This window comes from Euleptes europaea, chromosome 7 (assembly GCF_029931775.1).
Source record: "Euleptes europaea isolate rEulEur1 chromosome 7, rEulEur1.hap1, whole genome shotgun sequence".
NCBI lineage: Eukaryota > Metazoa > Chordata > Lepidosauria > Squamata > Sphaerodactylidae > Euleptes > Euleptes europaea.
In genome coordinates this window covers 49521852-49543083 of record NC_079318.1, presented here as the reverse complement: position 1 = coordinate 49543083, position 21232 = coordinate 49521852, and the positions used below count along the sequence as shown (strand labels likewise).

The 21232-nt window shown below is 39.2% G+C and overlaps 1 protein-coding gene across 1 annotated transcript in view; it reads right to left on the bottom strand.

Moving 5' to 3' along the window:
• Positions 1-443: 443 nt before the first annotated feature.
• The window catches only part of GPATCH2 (G-patch domain containing 2), a 113797-nt gene continuing 93008 nt past the window's right edge, over positions 444-21232 (bottom strand). The window contains exons 9-10 of the mRNA XM_056852630.1: positions 15370-15452; positions 444-843 (exon numbers count right to left, since the gene is read on the bottom strand). Of these exons, the coding sequence (XP_056708608.1) occupies positions 674-843; positions 15370-15452 (253 nt within the window). The 3' untranslated portion in view covers positions 444-673. The remainder of the gene's footprint in view (positions 844-15369; positions 15453-21232) is intronic.

Below are 21232 nucleotides of genomic sequence, written 5' to 3'. Positions count from 1 at the left end.
AAAACAATAGGAAGATTGCTGGTTGCCACAGAAGCAGGGTTGCCATTAATAATGTGAAATCTGTCACTTGTTCATTGAAACTATGCCTCCCTATTGTTGTAACAACTCTACGCTGATGCACTCTCAATGAATAATCCACTTCTGTACTTATCATACATTTACTGTGTAGGGTTCCACCACAATTTCAAATGAAACAGATAGGAGATGTGGAACAGACCATCTACTAAATTTCATCCTTATTGACTAAAGCTGTAACAAGTAGCTTTCCAAGGGTTAGTCCTTCATGATAATTAAGCCTATAAAAACAGTTGTATGAATGAGTGCTGCAAAAACAATTTGGATGTAGGCATGTTGACAAGGCTTTACCTAGAGGAACAGAAGAGGAACAGATCGATTGGAATTTTTGATAACAGAAATGGTTAAGACCACACAAAATAAAAAAAGTACAAGTTCAAATATTAGCACCATTACAGAGTTGGGATTCAAACATCTGCGCTGCCATAGTGGCTGGCCCTTGTGGCTGCAATAGAAAACATTGACACTTCTGTATTCAAAAGTTACAGTAAGAATCACTTTTTTCTTTTGAGGACAGCAGAATTTTTTTTCCAGTTATTTCAAAGCTAAAGTGGAACATCCATCTTGATGTTGGAGCAGCATCTAGAGTGCCTTTTGGTCAGCTGAATCCAAGTCCAAGTCCCTTCGGCCTCTGGATTGCTCGGATAGGTTCAGCTATCCCTTTGCCGTCTGGTCCGAGGCCTGTGCCAGGTGTCCAGCCCATACTTTGGAGCATCCTGTTGCCAATGTTGCTATCTGAGATCGGTTGGGCATTTTCACCTACAAACCCTGGGATTAAAAGAAACATGCAGTATTAATCAGCGCTGCCATATGCAGAAGAGCAGGATAATCTCTCCATAAACCTCTCCGTAAACCTTCTTATTCTCCTAATTTATCTAATAGGTTGCTAGAACAGGATGTCTTTGTGCACACCGATCTCAAGGTTTCCTGCTGATCTGCGAATGTTTTAGACCAGAACATTCTAACACCACTATTTGGGTGCAAAAAAACCTCATAGAAATGAAAAGCTTGAACAAACTACATGGATGTATATATGTTAACTAACTGAATCCCCCTAACAGAAACCAGACCATACTCCAGCCCAGTTGCAGCTTCTCTTTATAGGCTGAATGATTATTTCAGTACTTGGCAGCTGTGTGAAAAACCGGGCTTACGCTGCCTGCTACTTTTAGCTTGTGGAAAGCTAGTTACATGCAAGAGCCTCAATGTTCAGATCTCATTTCTTAGTACACCACCTCTAATCCACACAGAGAGTATATGCTGGCATGAAAAAAGTAGCATCCAACCCAGGGCGAGGCACAAGTCGGGGTCTCCCTCCCCCCCAAAAAATTACATTTGTCTTCCGTTTCCTTCACTGCAGTCATATTTTTGAAATTTTGTACCTGAACCAATTAAACACCAGATTATTATTTGAAAACAGTAAAGTCAAGATTCTCACAAGCAAGCAACTAGAACTAAATGCACACTTAACACCACATGATGCAGACCATCAAGAGTCCTCCCTGCCTTCTTACAGGACATAGTTCATTTCAGCCTTGGGCAGTGGACTACCCGTACCCCAGTACTTGTGAATTTTCCCTTCAGAAGTTGCTCCCACAGGACTCCAAACATCCTCATATTTACAGTGATGCCTGTGGATCAATGACCTTTTACCAATGTTGGTTGGTGCACCAGCCAGTGGTTGAATTATTGGTGAAAAGGTGAGTGTAGGGGGAGCTTAATAAAACCTACAATCCCTTTTTGAGTTATTGTGAAGGCTATGAAACATGTTCAAATACGCTTTGACACTGGATTTAAAAGACTGGTCAATTGCAATACTGAAACATCCTCCAAAAAATCCTGGGAAGATCAGAGGAATGGTATACCTCCTTGAATCTGGAACTTTGGATAGAGTTGCCAGATTCTTTGCAGCTGCAGGAGTCCACCGAGGTACAGTGTTGATTTAGTGAGAGGTATTTACTTTTTAATGTATATTTTAATGGAAGATTGTATATATATATTCTTATAACAACTCTGTTAATCTATGTTTTATTCTGCTGGTCCATGACTGTGATAAATTATTTGTTGATTGATTGTAATATAGTGAGGTGAGGATTGGCTTATATATATTATATTTCTATTTGGCTTATCTCACTGAATCAGAAGTTGATGCACTGTTATACATAGTGTGCTTATCTCACTGACCTATGTTTGAGATGTATCATAGGCATGTATTATAGAAAAGAGCTTGATACTGTGTTTACTGTAAAGCAAAATAATAATAAAATGTTATTTTTAAAAAAGAACAAAGGGATTCCAGTCAAGGGGCAAACATAAACACCTTAACAAGCACTAAAACACTCATTAGAAAATGGAAAAAACAAACTAACCCCAAACAAGCATCTGGGTAGCCTAGGATAAGTCCCTATGATTCAATAAAGATGACTATTTACTCCATGTTTACAACTGATGTGTGAGAAGGATGAAAACATTGCAAAGCTACTTGGGGGCAGAAGGGGAGAAAGCTCACTCTGGGTTAGTTCAGTCAGCTATATGGGTTCTTAGTCTAAAATGGATTTTGTAAGTCTAACTAGCTCCTATGAACTCAATGGAAGAGAGGGATACAATTTTAGCAATAACATTACTTTAAATTGAGAGTATGGAGATGCAATAGGCTTGCTTATATTTGCCCTGTTAACAGAAACTATCTCCTAGGAACTGCATAGCTGAACAACTTGTACTTCAGAATGTATAACTTCATAAAGTGATGTTTCTATTTTTGCTACCCATCTCACAAAAAAGTGTGCAATTTTCTGTGATTGGCAGGTAATTGGGATACTTTTGTTTTTAACCTAAGCACTTTAATATACAATATAATGAATTTTCCTCCTCAACACGAGATATAATTACCACAGTTTGAAACTTAGAAATTTGGTTCCACTTACAACTAAAGATGACACTTTGTTATCTGTACAGCAAAACTACTTATTGCTCTTTATAAAAGCCAACTGACAGAATGCTGGATTTTGACGTGGATTAGCATTTGATTTGTGTTGCCTAAACCATGAAGCTCCCTGAGTGGGTTTTGAACAAGTCACCCAAAGTGTAACTTTCCTTGCAGGGTTGTTGCTAAAACAAATACAACATATTAGAACCACAGTATATGGAAAGAAAGGGCTGTCGCTCGGTGGCAGAATGTCCGCTTGGCACACAGAGGGTCTCAGGTTCAATCCCTTCCCATCTCCATCTAAAAGGATCAGGTAGTAGGAGATGTGAAAGAATTCTACCAGAGACCTTCGACAGCTGCTGCCACTCAGAGTAGACTGTACTGACTTGGATAGATCAGTGTTTGTCATGGTGTAAGACAGCACATGTGTTCATAAGACCATATGGTACAGAGCAAAAGGCTATAAGAAAATAATGAATATTTGTCATTGCTGATTTTAAGTCAAAGCCAAGAATATATTTCACAAATCATATATTTCACAAATCATATTGCACAAAGGTATATCCATGGCTGAGCTCAGATTTGATCAACATCGGCAGCTCAATACATTGTCCAGTGGACCAAAGTTTAGTGATTACTGCAGACATTAAAAGCAGTGGAAAACTGATATATCCTGTACTAGTAAACTTGCCTTCCAGCTGCCCTTTCTTAGCATAGTTGCATGACTTTGTGCAGCTGGAACACTATCCTATAAACAAATCATAATTATGATTAGCAATATATCTGCACTGACATGATACCTAGCCAAAGATGGAAATTATAACCAGAAACATCTTTGCTGTGGTTTGACACTAGCAATCAGCCACCTCCAAAACCGAAAAGGAAGAACAGAATGCTCAAGAAAGAAAGGAGATGGAAGGTGGAACTTACACAGCTGCCTTAAACAGAGTCAAGCCGTTGGTCAATCTAGCCCAATACTGTGTCAGGTTGAGGCCTTTCCCAGTCTGTCCGTCTAGGATGCTTTTAAATATAGCCTACTGTGTGAGAAGTGTGTGTTCTATAAATGAACTAAGATCCTTATGAGGAAAAGTACATGAACCTGTGAAGAACATTCAAGTGCAAATCCATGGTTTGTCAACGAGTATAACATGGGATGAAACAAGGACCAGCACAAGCAATCCATTGTTACTGATCTGAAGTATCAATTTGAAAATGACTTTAAAAAGCAATGTAGCAAACTGCAGATATTTTTATTTGGCTGATTTTGAATGCCGCACTCTATTTAAGGCAGCAATTACTATAACTCCTGAATTTCCTGCAGGTTTCTCTGCCTCCTAAGCCAGAGGAACAACCAAATGCAAGATTTCTCAACATTCATTTGCTTTAAGGTGAGAAAAATGTAGTATTTCACTACTTCTACTTCATGACTATTGTCTAATTAAAACACTTTCACCTTGGAACATCACAGAAAACGTATGTCAAAAGAACTATTTTGAATCCCTAACAATATGCATCAGAGCAGAACATCATCCCTGAAAAGGATGCTGTGACTTCAGGCAGTAGGTTACAGAAGAACCACACTGAGAATTATGAACACCAATTGTTACTACCTAGAAGAAATGGAGCTATACGGCTTGTAAAAGCCAGAAAGGATTCTCAACTACTTCAAGGGGGAAAAAAGGGGGTTTGTGATAATGAGAAACAAGTTATAATTAGTACCGTTTGCTAATAATTTGCTGCTGTTTCAGTGGCGCAAAGACCTTTTAGAGACTGCAAAATTGGATTGCAACTGTAACAATTAGTGCTTGACTAACCAAATAAGTGGTCAAGCTTACTGGAGTGGTTACTATCCTTTCACTGGGAAAGCAAAGTTCAAAAATTCCTTCAAGTACACTGGGCAGTCACAGCAAGTTAAAACTATACAGTTTTGTCATTTTCTCAGTGTCACACTCTCACCCTTTCTGAAGAGAATCCTTATTTATGCAAATGTTTTAAAGACCTAATATAAAGGCCATAAAAGCAAAAGGCAATAAAGTTTGTATCTAGTAAATCAATGCATAGTTTTTTTTAAAAAAGAAGAGAAAACAAACCTTGCAATTCAATTTTTATTTCAAAATAATATTTATGATGTCATTAAAGGTAGATCTCTATGAAAATTAAGGCATGTAATTTTTCTCAACAGCTGTTGGAACAGGTACATTCTGGTTAAACAGAGCACTAGCATTCAGTGCCATACCCTTGATTTTACAGGGATTGCCATGAATTAATTTAATTCCATCTGTAAGCTAAAAATCAGATCAGAGGTCTAATGCTGCTGCAGGCTTCACATCTGTTTAATCATTTTGGGATACAACAGCTTGCCTCAGTTTAGGTTTTATATTTGCTTAATATTTAAGAAATAGTGCTATAAATACTATAGCTTGAGCATATCAGAAGATTTACATTAAGCATGGAAGAAAAAATTCAAAAATTTGTCCACATCTTAATATTCATATGCTTTCTTAAAAAACACCACCACCAAATAGTCTGCAAGTTAAATGTAGAACTAGCAACAACAGAAAAAAACCTATTCTGGGTATGTAGTCTGTCCAGAATGAAACTGAAACACATTATTTTCTTTTTATGACCCTAAGAAAATTAATGTGCGCCGGTTTGTTAATCAGTCTCCTGTTACATTGCTTTCATTTTAATCCAAGGATTACCAAAGTGGTCCCTGTGGGCACCGAGGTGCCCTTGCTCTGACACCTTCCTGGCGTCCACCATGTGTTTTTTAGAAAGAGGGTGGGGCACTTGCCCAGCAAGACATCTGATTGGCCACTGGAGATCTGACTGGCTGGGCAGATTCAAATAATGTTGCTTCAGTGGCAGCTGTCACCGCAGTGCTGGTTTTAATCTCTCTCCGTTTTCTCAGTTTATTAAATTACCTCTCTTCTCCCCAGCACTTGGGCTTCCTCTGGTATGTGGCTCCGCCCCTTGTGGCAGCTCCCAAATGTTAAGGAGACTAATGACACATCATCTAGCAGGAAGTAAAGCTCAGCGGATACAATCGGGACATGGTCTTCAACAGGATTTTAAAGTACTTGTAGCGACAGAATAGCTACCATAACAGAAATCAAGACTTGTTTTGCTTACAAGGATGCTCTACTACTTGGAATAATAAACTTTAAATGTATGGAACAGGGAAAGAATGTAATTTGTGTGGGGTGCACAAGTCTAAACTAGGGAGTCTTGTAGAAGCAGTGTCCAATGTCTTCATTTCATTTGTGAGTTCAATTTCTGACATACCCATTTTTGTAGGGCTGCTGACACAACTACAGATATCATATTCGATGGGCTATATAAGCTCTAAAATAATTAATCAGTTAAATGTCTACATATTTACATTTGAACAAGTCGGTGATTTGGAAGAAATATGTTTATTTTGATGTTAGACCATGAACATATCTGTTCCAGTAGGCACAGTCTTAGAAGCGGCATTTCCTCTGCTGTACGGGAAAAGATGGAATGGTTCTCCTAAGATGGCAAAATGGAGGTCTTACCGTAGGAACCAAAAGGACCAAGAGCACTTCCTTGCACAAACAACAAGGGACGCCTTAATCTGATTTACTGAGTAAAGCCTAAATTTTTGGACTATTGGCTTTGTAATTTAGAAGAGTAGGAAAAACTTGTTAAATTACATTGGACAGAGTGTGTATGTGTATGTTCTTCATCCTATAATTAATAGAATGAACAAATTTCAGCACACATTGGAGGTGACCAAATTATTCTTTTTGGATTTACAATTGTATAATATTCCTTTCTCAGCATTTAAAAAATGTAAATGGTACTATTTTATGCTGAAGATTTTTGTGTGTGTGCTTAAAAAAGAAGAAAAAGAAAATGGGATCTTTGCTTCTCACTTTGATAAGATTAACACGTGAATCTAACAAGTTTGTTGCAGCAGGACGCCCCACAACTATTATTTTCTTTTCTAGCACTCCTGGTAGCCCTAAATCCTTTAAGTCCTTTCCTAGAAGGCTCTCTTTTTGGTCAAGCAATTTTTGCACTACGTGTCCTGATAATGCTGACCCTCTATCCTGGATCTCACTTATGCCTTATCACAGTAGAGTTAGCCTTTCTGCCTCAAATTCCCAAGGAGCATCGTGGATGGTAATTCACTTGAGTAATTGGCTCAAGAGATGAAAATCTTGTATCTGCCTCTCTTAGCCACTAATCTATCCAGCTGACTGCAAGCCTAATTGGCAGCTTGTTTAGTAATTTGGCTCCTAAAGTGTTGTATTGATGTTGGATAAACATCCAATGGAAAATGGGGAGATACATGCTGCTTTGCTTTATAACCTCGCACACTTTCCCCCCTCAGTTCTTTGAAGGCATTTAATATTCAGAGTATTCCCTTCATCTCTCAATTTGGGGGCCGCTAAGCCAGCCAGCAAAATGCAAAGGTCTAAAACCGTAGGCTTTGATCTCGATGCACAGAAGCTGTGCTATCACAGTGTCGCTCTCAAAGCCATAAGCTGTCTTCCCACTGTTTTTCCTGAAGGATTCCCTAGAGCAAGTAGTGTGATTTAAAAAAAAAAATCAAATGTTTATACAAATTGCAAAATCACAGTTAATTAACTAAACTGTAGGAGAATTTTTTAAAAAGAATCATTAATTTTTTCATAAATGTTTTAAGTCAACAGTGGGTAACTTTTAAAGCTATCCAGCAAATGCATTCTGGCTCACTGCAGTTAATCAGTTTGAGCTGCATCTTCAGATATGATTGGCTGTTGTGGTATTCAAATCAAATGTGTACACGCTCATGTATGCATGCTCACACATGTTCTGGTTGTTTTCATGGGTGTGGTCTATCAATCCACTATGTCAGCAGAGCATCACTAAAAGCTCCCTAAATGTTGAACACATGCAACAGGCCACCACACCACCTTTGCCAGACACGAGCGTTGACTGTGGACTCACTCTGCAACCTACTTTCCAAGTTGATGAACTGCTTCTATTCAGATGATCCATTCGTTTGCATTTTAATCTTCTATCTGCACTCAGATTCCTATGTACGGTAATCATCATTAAAGGCTCTGCTCCTTAAGGCCCCTTTTGGGGCTTTTAGCCAGAATGCTGAAGTGCATGGTCAACAAATGACATCTGATCAATTCCTTGTGACCTCAGCTCCCAAGTAAAGGAGGTGAACATATTTTTTTTAGAATCCAACGGTTGGCATGTCCAGCTAAAAGCATCTCATACAGCAGGGCTAGCAAAGACCTCTGTCTGAGACTTAAGAGTTGTTGCTTATCAGAATAGACAATACAGGACTATATGGGCCAAAGGCCATAAATGAGCATAAGGGAGTTTAAAAAATCTATGCTCCACAAGATGTCCTTTATCTTAGCAGCTCTTCAACCTCTTTAGAGGTTGTTTCTGACTTTCATCAAGGTTTCAGATACCCAGGTAGTTGAACTTTGAAAAAGGAAGATCCAAAGCTCCAGTGCAAAAGCAGAATTTGTTGTATGGGAGTGGCAGAGCGACTGTGGATCAAGAGTAGAACATATATCCAGAAGACCTAGGTTCAAACCCCAGAATCTTCAGTAAAGAGATTTTAGGTACAGGTGCTGGGGGAATTTTTTTTTTGCTGGATATCCTGCCAGTCAGAACAGATAATGATTCTAAGCCCATTGACTTCAATGGACTTAGAAGGGTGTAACTGTTCAGGATGGTACTGTGAATCAGAAAACGCAGCTTCATACGTTCGTGATGCACTGGGGCTTATGGCCCTTAAGCATACACAAAGGTTTGTAAATTAAGGTTCGCTGTAGTAGTGTTTGATAAAACACGAGGAAACAAATCTTCTGATATTACTGATGCAAATATCTTAAACCATTATTTATTTATATAAAATATTTTATGCCACCTCTCCAGAGTCCTGCTCAAGGTGGCTTACAATTATAGTAATAAATTATCAGTATAAAAAGAAACAAGCTGTTAAGACAAACCCAGGGACATAAAAACAGCACAAAATTATCCATAAAAGATCTCAGATCAAAAGTAGACCACAAAACAGTGGAAAGACAAAAGCCCAATTAAAAGGAGTTTTACCCTCTTGTGAACTTGGTAAGTTTTCCAGATTCTCCCACAATCTATCCTATGCTTTGGAAAACGCTAAAGTGTCATCACACTGAGTATAAGATGGAAAGTGGCTACCAGTCTCCAACAGACCTTACCATAAACTTCTATTCAGCATACATCATGTGGAAGGAAGCTTGTTCTGAACAAATCATAAATAGAATCAGGAGCAACTGCTCATGCCCAATGTGTTGGGTATTTACTCCAGCTTATCCAGCTAACCCAAATCTGTCTTTTCTTCTATAAACAGATCAGAAGGCTGACCTTCACCACAAGGTAGACTTGGGTAACCTCGACTGAAACAGTATAATCACAGTATTTTCAAATCATCAGCTTGGCACTCCACATATTCTAGTCTTAGTTTAATAACCACCACATTAAACATCAGCAAAATAGTTTGCTGGCAATTTTTAAATGGAATGAAAACATTTAGCCTTTTGATTACCTTGTTAAAGAGAATCATGATGACCTTACAGCAGTACTTGATATTACATGCCATAATTGAGAATCTGTCAGATTTTTCATTAAAATGTTTTTTTTTTTAAAGAGAGAGAGAGAGAACGGAATTGGTAACCCAAGTCATTGGCCTGAAACGTGACATGTAACCTACCAACCCAGACAAAACATTAAAGCATTTACTTAGAACAAACATTGCTTATAAACTCTGCACAACTGTCATACGTCAGCATTTCAGCGTTTCAGTTGGGAAAGAGACTTAAAGTATGCCACAGCTACTGGTGTGTTTCAAGGGCTGTTTCGTATGTATAATGCAGATTCATAATGTCTGCAATTTTTCAAGAGTTGCACGTGGATTCATGCTTTTCCCTACACTAAGTGCTCACTCTCTAAGAAATGTGTAACATATGAAGCAGTTCCACGTTATAAATCAATTCAGACCACATTTTAAAGTTTTACAGTAGGTCTAGTGCCCAGAAATTGCCTTTGCTGTTTTGAAACTTGTTAACCAAATTTTGCTATTCTGTGTGTGTCTGTGTTGAGGAAGGAGATCAGAAAGAAATCTTTCATCTAAATGCAGACAGGAAGAGACCTGATGGTAAACATGGAGCTTCCAGACCTGTGTTTTCCCCTTACTGCATTTCAGTGTCTTCCAAATTCCCAAAGTGATTGGGTTTTGCAGAATCAAGGCACTGATTTATACACAACAGGCCTGGTTTTGTATAGTTTTGAATATGTTTTCCTGTTCTAAAATCAACACAATACTAACTTACGTTTTCACAACTAAAAAGGGGTCAATTGCTTGGATAACTCCGATTAAGAAATGCAGTGAGGATTCTCTCGACAGATGCGTAAGGGAAAGACGTCCAGGACTAAAGAGGAGCTAAATAGGAAGATGGAGCCAAATGCTTCCAGTTAGAGGAATGCCCCTGGACAGGTGCAGAAGATATAATCAGTCAGATGCAGGAATCAAGCTGCAAGCCCCACACTAACGCAGAAACTTCTCGGTGAATTAGTGCTCTCTCAGAAGAACTTCAGAAGCACAGGTTACTTCCAGGTACTCTGGATGAATAGTATTCCTCAAACTCTACTAAACTCCCATCACCCATTTGCCTGCTGATGTGTAGGCTGTGCAAATCCAGTTAAGTGTACAAGGTGTGGAATGTTCACTGCAGCACTGAAATGAATAGTTGAATTGGTTGTTGCTTTCCTCGTTATGATCCTTGCTATAAGGAATCAGCAGAATGCTCACAATTATGCAGGGTCAAAAGAGTTTCAGGCATGTATACACACACATACACACATAGAGAGAGAAAAACTCAAGGGCATTCTGTTTTTGGAATAAAACTCACTAAGAGGTCATACTAAATAGTATTATTGTTCAGGTGGTTAGCAGGCAGACAAAGGCATTCAGAATGACATGCTCCCATGTCAGATACTGTATTGCTTCACTAGCCATCAATTCCTTTAGGTGTTTATTTCCTGGAAAAATTCATGGCAGTTCTCAGAAGAAGAATATATTCCAACGATGCTTCATCATTTTTAGAAGCCTGTATGTAAACTGCAGAAAATGCAGGCGAACTATCATTTGTTTCAGTTGGTACCCTCATTGGTTTAATTTCTGCAATGTTTTAAAAAGGAGTTTTATCCGGGACTATAAAATCAAATATTTTGTTTTTTTTTTAAATAAAAGGAACAATATAGATTAGGACCCTACTGCTTCAGCTGTGGATGAGAATTATCTGATAGAATTCACCTTATTTTGTTCACTGCTTTAGTTCACCTTTACAGATGACATTTTTCAAACTATAAAATGCTCTCCACTGCTAAAAGTTTCTTGCTTCAATAGTTTTTCATTGCTCTAAGAGTAAATCCACATCCTTTGTTACTAATACACACAGAGCTATTGGTATGTGACTTTGTCTCAAGGCTGAGAACAGGCTATAAATTTAGAAATCAATAGCTTACTCTATCAATATTCATTTTACTTTTTCAATACAAAATACAAAGGTGAAAGAGCAGTAAATAAGCCAGAGTGCTGAAATAAATTGGGTGTTCTTGTCACAATTAATAAATGTTTAGCCAATAACAGTTCTAGCTACAGTACTCTACAGCCTTGTAATATATCTGAAAGCACAGTGTGGCACAGGTGCTGAACAAATATACAAACACGCATTCTAGATTGTTAGCCCTACCGTGCTATCTATCCTCCAAATATGCATAAATAAGCCCTTTCAACCTATGGCATACAAAGACAGGGTTATTAATGAATTTGACAACTGAATCTTTTCCTCAAAGACCTGCTAAGTCCATAAGTCTTTTCTGCAATTACAATGAAATAGAACATACGGCAAGATCTAATCCTCAGGAATAAGGTGGAATAAAATTCAAAATAAATGAACGGTATAAAATTCCAATACCATTGTGGTATGCTCCTATATACAATCCTGCATTCCGTGATATGCCGAATAGGCCCTCTGTCACAGATCTAACTGGGTAAGGAGTTGTTTTGGCAATTTGGTTAAATATTTTATCCCGTTTCATACTTTTCTGAAAACCAAAAGAGCCCAGTCTTGCTACCAAATGCTCACCTCTCCGGGCACAGAAGATCAGAGCTTAGTTCGTGCCAGAGCTCAGCTTACCCTTGGCTATCAGTGACAGCTCTCAACTCTGGAGCTTAGGGAGCAAGAACAGATGAAATTGTTGCTGAACCAGTACATAGTGCATTTCTCATGCCACTGAAGAACTGCGGTGAAGTCCCACAAACATTAGGAACTAGAGCTTCCAGAGCCCAGTGTACTGATTCCAGGCTTAGTTGTGCCCTGGCATCTCTAGCTGTAGCACTACATTAGATCAGGATGAAAGGTCTTGGCAATGCCACACTTTGGCATTTTATTGACAGTAATCATAGGACTGTAGCCTCCACTAGCACTACTGCATCAACAGATGTCTTTTGCCTGTACAACAATGGATCTCTTGCACTGTGGTCCTGGGAGCATCCCCGCCACTGGCATCTGCTCCCATCCAACTCTGTAAGACTTACAATGGCTTAGAAGCTCTCAGGTCCTTTACCAGCTCTGAGGGTAGCTTTTTATAGCAGGAGGTACAACCAGGTGACTCTCACTGTAGGAGATTCAGGGCCAAACTGAGCCTTCAACCAGGCTTGCCCCAGCCTATAAGTCATGCGAGTACCTGCTACATTACACAGGCTTTGTCTGAGTGGGTTCAGAGCAGTACTGTACTAGCAACCTTGAAGTTCATTCTCTCTCTCTCAAATATTTGTATTACCACAAAAGTCACTTAAATATTGTAAAAATTGTTTATATGTGTGTGTGTGTGTGTATTTATGAGGGTTTTTTGGTAAAATAATTAGAACTGCAATTGCTGCTACTATCACTTGCACAAGAAAATAATGCAGGGATATCAGCTCTTGATAACAGAATAAGACACTGGTGATGTTTGAAGTGCAGATTAAAATGTATACAAAACTTAGTTTTAGAATGCTTTATATGCACATACATTTCACAAAATGACTTCCGTCTGTCACTTTCAACTTGTGAAGTAAAAATCACCTTGTAGAAATAATTATATTATCCTCTCTCCAGCTATTAAGCATTTTCCTTCTCACTACACATATGTTCTGAACCTTAGGACTTGACCTAGCCAAACTTGTTTTAAATATTATTGCCACTAAGGTGCTTTAGCAATATTTTTCAGAATATTCTTGTTCTGTTTCTGCCACTGATGACTGAAACTGTGAAATTTCAAAGCCATTCTACTGGCTTGCCAAAGTTAAATAACTCCAGGGGTCAGTCTCAGTCTCTCTCTCTCTGGAAGTGGTGCAGCTTTTCTTCTTCGTTTGATATCTCCCATGCATAAAGATCCTAAATAGACATTTGTTTGTCAGTAATATAAACAATTAATAGCAGTCATATTACAAGTTTCTCATCTGCAACAAATGCAAACGTTCTGACATGTCTACAATGGTTTTCAGAAACTTCAGTTCTTTTTCTTTGCAATATCTGAATCCTTCAAAATGAACTTGGATTCTTGTGTTGGCTACCACTTCTGTATATAAAACAGTTGTGTGCATAACACAACAGACATGGCATGGCCTCGGAATAGAAGGTTCACAACCTAAGCAATGCTGATTAAATGCATCCTATCAATATGCACTGATTTTTTTTCAAACTGACATGCACTGGGAATCAAGAAGAACGAACTTGCCTGAATGGAGAAGTCTAGTGCATGAAGGACTTCACATTTAATGCCCTTTGGAGGAAATCTACCTTGTACAATTAATGGGGGAGGGGGGAGAACACTGGATACTAAAACTGTTCATACAAACCAGTTTCACTACCACATAGCAAATGTAGGGCTAGTGTCATGATGAGGAAAGGTAAAGGAAGGTTTAAATGTGGTAAACAAGAGGATAGGTTATGACATGGTGATTTAAAGTAGGATGCAACAAGTTGTGAATACATGCTGCAATTAATTTTATTTGCTGCTCTGCCTTCACTCTTTCTCTAGAGTCCGAAACTGAAAGTATCTAGATGAGGTGGGATAAGGAACATTTTTACAGTGCAGTTCTGCTGTAAGCACATTGATTTCAGTTAAGTTTAAAACTGGAGTAACCCTGCATAGGATTGCACAGTTAGTCAGCCTAGGTACCCCTTTTGTATTGTTTCTCATTTCAGTACTCACCTCACATTTTCCTTCTAGGTTTGTTGCTCCTCCTGTTGAGATTTTGGACTTGGGGCCCACACAGACACATCAGATAGTTTCTAATTTCACTGATTTTGGTAACTGCCTCAACCTCTTCCCATGGGGCTGCAAAGTAGCTAGAGCTGTACTAAATCAGAAAGAACCTATATCGTTCTGCAGAAAATTAACAAGGACGTAACATACTAAAGGCAGTGATTGCTGTAAGCTTAAAAGAAAAATGGGGGTGGGGGAGCAAAAAGTGAGGGAAACGAGGTCTATAATGGGAGCCAGTCATAGTGAGGCATTGTTGTCAAGGTTATTAATGTGATATTCATTTTCACATGAGGGAACTGAGCAGGGTCAGTTAGCAGAAGACACGGGATAAGCCACGCTGGCTGCTCAAACTGATTTCAGAGTTAAATTTAAACATCTCTTTTCTGCACAAACCCCTGTATCAACCATTGAAACAGGTTACAAAACATTCTCTTAAAGAGTCCTGAGCTTATTTAGATACAGATGAATCCCACTGGATGTCAGGATCCTGACCGCTTTATCAGGATTCTGACAGTCTCATGCCTGGTTCTGTCAAGCAACAGGTCAGGTGGGTTTGTTTCACTGTGCGGTGTCCAGCAGTCTGACAGGCTCTTGACATGAGTTAGGCCCGTTGCTGTTCACACATCTCATTTGGTTTCGCAGACCACTCTCCCATCCTCCCTCCCTGCCCCGACCTTGAGCTCCTAGCTGGCCTCTCAGTATTATGGCTGGTTCACTCCCTTGCTTTCTACTAGGAGCTGTTATCTTTTGGTTCCCAACCCGCTTAGCTCTGCACCTGGGATGGTGTCATGCTTAAAGTTATGCTTTGTAGTTCTGGCCGCCATTAGCAGCTTTGACTTCGTGAATTGCTCATGCTGTGTACCTTCAAGCTCCTCAATAAAGATTTACCTGCTTCAACTCTACCTGTTCGAGCAAGTGACTTTTTGGGACTGCTGAGGGCAGCTTAAGAACTTCACACTGGATTATCAGGATTTTCCTCCATGTTGCCTTGCAGACTTACACGTTTTTTGGTATGTTATCATGGTGCAAGTGCTTACCAGTGGGTCCTGGAAGTGGTGCAGCTTTTCTTCTTCGTTTGATATCTCCCATGCATAAAGATCCTAAATGGACACTTGTTTGTCTGTAAGTAATTACAAGAAAAGGCGCTCAGCATGTGAACTGTTTCTTGAATAAGTCACAGAAAAAGAATATTTTAAAATTTCAAAACCAACCACCTTTCTTAGTCAACGTGAAATGAAACACTACAACTCACAACTAGAAAGCTGGAAAATTAAATTTCTAAAGTGTTCACAAGGTCGATAGTAAGTTACCACTGGGCTACTAATGCTTGGTGTTAAAACACCTATATTATTACTATATGACCACTATAAGCTTTTAAGGTAATCTCTGACAGAGTCCTCTTTTCAATGACTTTCTGAATTTGAAGATTAAATACACGTACTTTTGTTTTTTGCTTCACTTCTTTAAGTGGACAATAAAAACTACTACATCACCCAACCTTAGGGTATTCCATGTCAATAGTATTTTTATTTGTTTATTTATTTATTTGATTTCTAGCCTGCCCTTAATCCCCAACTGAAGCCGGGCTCAGGGCGGGTTACACCATTCATTGCAGTTCAAAACAATTAAAATCTATCATCTCTTACTTAAAACAATTAAAATGATAACAATAATAATTTAATTTAAGTACAATGATGGCGCTTAATCAAACAGAAAAGCTGCTGGAAATTCAGAAAAACTTAAGAACCCACACCATCATACCAAAGGTGCTGGGGAGAAAGGGGGGAGGTAGGGAAGCCAGCTCTGATGACAACCTGCAGCTGCCTTCAATCATAGCCCTGGTGGAATAGCTCTGTCTTACAGTTCCTGCGGAAATCTGTAACGTCCTGTAGGGCCCTGATGTCATTAGGAAGGGAATTCCACCAGGCCGGGGCCAGGGCTAAAAAAACCCTGGCCCTTGTCAAGGACAGCCACACACTCTTAGGGCTGGGGACCACCAACAGATTAGTGTTGGTTGAGTGCAATGTTCTTTGGGGGGTATATCAGGAGATGTGGTTCTGAAGGTACAAAGGTCCCAGATCGTGTAAGGCTTTAAAGGTCAAAACCAGCACCTTGAACCTGATCCGATACTCCAGCTGGAGCCCATGCAGCTGGTGAAGCACTGGTTGAATATGCTCCCACAGCGGGTCCCGTTAAGGAGCCTCACTATGGCATTTTGCACCAGCTGGAGCTTCTGGATCAGTTTCGAGGGCAGCCCTACATAGACCGAGTTACAGTAATCCAGCCTAGAGGTGACCATTGCATTGATCTAGCTAGCACTCCTATTTGTCTGACTTCAAAATACTGACAATCTATTTTACTGAATAAGCCTTAGCATTAGGTATTGAGGGATTTAAAAAATAACCACTTTCTGTCCACACTTCCCAGAACTTTATAAACGTATTCTGAGGCCCTTTGGAGGGGTCCCCCCTTCTACTGCTAACCTAGAGATAACTGCTAAATGTTTATTAGGTCTAGTTACCAAAGCTTTACTGCTAGGACTAAATCCATTGCAAGACATTCTATAAACCAGAAGATTTGCCTTGTACTAAATTTTTGAGGGACTCTCAATAACCATGAGGAGTAGTTGCTTCGATCTACAGGTCTGCCTGTGATGCAGTTATAGTTCTGCCAACTTCCAGTCTCTAGCCACACAACTACTCTAGGTTAACTGAACTTTTACATCTTTTAGCCATGACAGTTCAGAACACACAGGTTTTCTTAACCAAGAGGTTTAGCCATATTATTTAGCACATACAAAGAAGATAAGGCAGCAGTCAAGGGGGGGGGAAGCAAATGATGTCTAACAATACCTGAGCTAGTTGATATTAATAGACAGTCAGTTTACAACTTCTTTCAATTCTGGAGTTACAGAAAGAATCTGTAGTTCCTGAAGTAGAAATCAAAGATCCTCTTTGCAAAGCACAGCAATCAGGGAAGATGACAAGTTTTGCTAGTGCAAGACAGCAGATAACTTATAAGAGCCCTGGCTGTATATATGAGAAAACTCATCTCAAACCAGCCCAAACATTCAAAATATAAAACATGGTACAGCAATAGCTCTTCTGTTGAATGTTTCATACAAGAGAATCTACCGATCATATAAAGCTTTAAATTTCAATAGTCATCACAGTAATACTACCACTCAATGAAATGCTACAGATAAGGACTATATTTCTACATCCCCCAAAGCCCTAAAGGGTTTGTGACTGGGATATCTCAAGGATCACTTGTTCCCATATGAACCTGCCTGATAGTTAATATCTTTTGAAACCCTGCTTTCTATGCCCTTGGTTTTGAGGAGGAAAGGTGTATAACAACCAGAGGCTAGGCCTTTTCTGCTTTGCCTTTGAAACTGCCTTTATGCATCTCTGTTTGGAGATGAGCTTGAGTTTCAAATGCTAGGCAAAGAAATTTGCAAATACATTTGCAAATTAGCCATTTGTAAATACATTCTTTGCCCTGGTTGGTTTTTATACCTTGCTCTGCTCGTATTCTGCTTTTATGTGCTCTTTCAGTTCTTTGGTGTTTATTTCATCTGTTTTTATTGTTAGGCTTTCTCTTATACTGTGATTTTTGATGTTAATTTTATTTCACTAACTTTCATTCCTTTATTGTTTTTACTATAGTAAGGCACCTCATAAATGTTTGGTTGAGAGTGTGAAATAAAAATGTCTTAATTAAAAAGTCAGGATAGATATACCATGTAAAACAGATGTTCTTTAAAGAAACTGCAATCAGCTGCAGAGTAATGTAGCTTCAGAACAGGCAAAGAAACGAACTGATAAAAGAAATCCAAAGTATACATCCAGATAGGAATGTTAAGCATGAAAAAATATTGCCCAATTGCTCAGTAGATCCAGTCTATCTCAATTAGTAATATATAAAGGTTTTTTTTTTCAGTCTCATGCTATTAAGTGTCTCAATACAGTGCTCTGGGTATCTTTTATAATAATGGCAGTACAAAACAGATCAACCTAAAATTGACAGTTCTCAAGGTAGTAGTTTTAGGTTGATCTGTGTTTGATTTGAAACACAAGACAATGTATGTTCAGGCTTGCCCAGGCAGGCAACACTTACGTTCGTTTCTGCAGTTCTCTGAAATCAAGGAGGTTGAAGTTGGTTCCCAGCACCCCCCTTGGGAGCAGCTGGCACAAGAACCGGACTTTGGACCAAGACTCAGCATGCACCCTTTCGGAGGGCACAGTCCCCTGAATGTGGTGGTGGTGGTGGGTGTATGATATGTGGTGGTCCAAACTTTATTTTGGGGTGCAGAGCTTTTAAATTTTCCTCAATATCATTCAAGAACTAGGAAATGTGAATAAAGAACTGGGAACCAACTTCAGCCTCCTCTGAAACCAGCAGTAAGGAGCAGACAATAGCTAACTGCCACTTGGTCCCACTGAAGGGGGGAAAACCACAACCAAACCAAACCAAACTTAACTGTTAATAATAATTCAGTCAGACTCCGTAATATGGAATATTCCTAACTCTTTGTGATGCTCTATCACGTTCCCGGTATTTTTCCTAAACTAAAGAGCTCGGAATGCTTGAGCATTGCTTTGTAGGAGATGCCCCAGAATTCCTACAAATGTACATGCTCCTGTGGCATGTTTTCCAGCTTGATCATGTCCTTTTTGAGATTTATTTATTTTTATTTTATTTATGTTAGTTACCATCTACCTTTCTCATTGAGACTCAAGGCAAATGGAGTGCATCAGAGATTAATAATAATATGGACTAATATAATAAATAATAAACAGAAAAAAGAAATACATCTATACTCAACAAAATAATTAAATTGTGGAATTCATTGCCAGTGGACACAGTGACAACTATTAGCATAGATATCATTAAAAGGACATCAGACAAATTCATGGAGGACAGGTTAATCAATGACTACTAGCTATGGTAAGCAAAGGAAACCTCTAAATACAGAGGCTATAAATCTCTCAATAGCAGTGCTGGGAGGCAGCATCAGGGGAAGTTCTTGGCCTCTATGCCCCGTCTGATGGCCTTCCAAGCCAAAGGGTTTGGCCGCTCAGTGAAGCAGAATGCTGGACTAGATGGATCACTCATCTGATCCAGCAGGGCTCTTTTTGTGATATTATATAATAATAATAAGTGCCGTCAAGTAGCAACCAACTTATGGTGACCCCATGAAGTTCTACCTCATAGGGTTTTCAAGGCAAAAGATGAGACGAGATAGTTTTGCCATTGCCTTTCTCTGCATAGTCTTCTTTTCTGGTCTCCCATTCTAAGTACTGAGCATGGCTAACCCTGCTTAGTTTCTGACCTCTGACAAACTCTGAGCTATTTAGGCTGTTACAAATACTTGCTTTGTTTTCAGCCTTTCCTCCAATTTCTAATATTGAAGGTGCCCTTTTCATTGTCACAGAAAATATGTTTTCAGTGGCATAACAACATCTCCCTCCCAGGTAGTCACAATCAGTTTTAGATCACGATGGGTAGCCATGTTAGTTTGTCACTAGCAGTAGAAAAGAGCAAGAGTCCAACTAACTAACAAAATTTCTGGCAGGGAATGAGCTTTCGTGAGCCACAGCTCACTTCTTCAGATATTGCTAGAATGTGATTCCATCTATCCTTAAGTAGAGAAGAGTGTATTAGACACACAATGGCAATGTAAATGTCAAAAGTAAGTAAACGACATTAACAGGCGTGATTGAATTAGGTGTGATATGCAGAGGGGTAGGAGGCGTGGAGAAATTAGCATTGGTAATGAGACAGGAATTCCAGATCTCTATTCAATCCAGGATAATGCATTGTCTTGAGCTTCATACCCTGCCAGCTTTATACCCGGCCAGAAATTTTGTTAGTCTTTAAGGATGAAGATCAATTTTAGTTTTCCTGCTGTTCTGAGGAAAAGCAGTAGGGTGCTTTTGCACACTGCGAATAATTAAGCAATTTTATCAAGAAGTTAAAAAAACAGACAACAGTTTCTACTATAATCCCAAATCCTACGTCCCCTCTCTAAACAAGATCAATTAAATTTGGTCAAATCTACTGTCTTAACAATAAGGACTACTCAGCATTTTAACAACTTGTGGTGAACAGTGGATGTACAAGAGAATTTGCAGTTCTGCTTCCGCCATGAGTTATTATGTGCAAAAAGGGAACCTGTCATGCTTACTGCAAAGAGCTGCCCCAGGCCCGATTCGACTGGGGATGGAGGGCGGGACAGAAATGGAAGAAATAAACGAATAAATAAACTGTCCCTGAATCTAAAGCCCACACATCTGGGAGATGTTAAAGAGTTTCAATGTGTGGGTGAAAATAGAAAACAAGCCTACCAGAGCATCTGATTTTCACCAGGAGGTGTAGCAGGAAAAGTGGCTCAAAGTTTAAGGCAGATGATGAAATAAATAAGGACATTATCAAGCAGTATTGCTTTTCACAGAATCTTTCTTTATATGCATTGTTAAGTCAATCACAAAAAAGTATGCACTTCATTCATTCACAGGGCCAGGGAGATGTGAGGACTATTACTGAATATTTACATTGGGGGGCGGGGGGGGGGGGATCAACCACAGGAACATTTGACTGATTAGGCATACTTACAATTATTATTCTACTATATTTGGGACTTACTAGGCTGTAACTCTGTTTCGGATTGCACTATAAATTCCTGAAATGGGAGTTAGCAAACTCGGACCATCCCTGCTAATATACTCCTTAATATGAAGATGCAGACTTGAAGATTGCAAATGGCTATTTCCCTGATTCTTCTCACTTATCCATAGCTTGCTGCAAGCTATCATTTTATAAATAGCGCTCTGGCAGGAAGCTAGGCATGTTGTTTGGTAGTGGGGGGATAGAACTTGTTAAGACCACCTTGCCTGA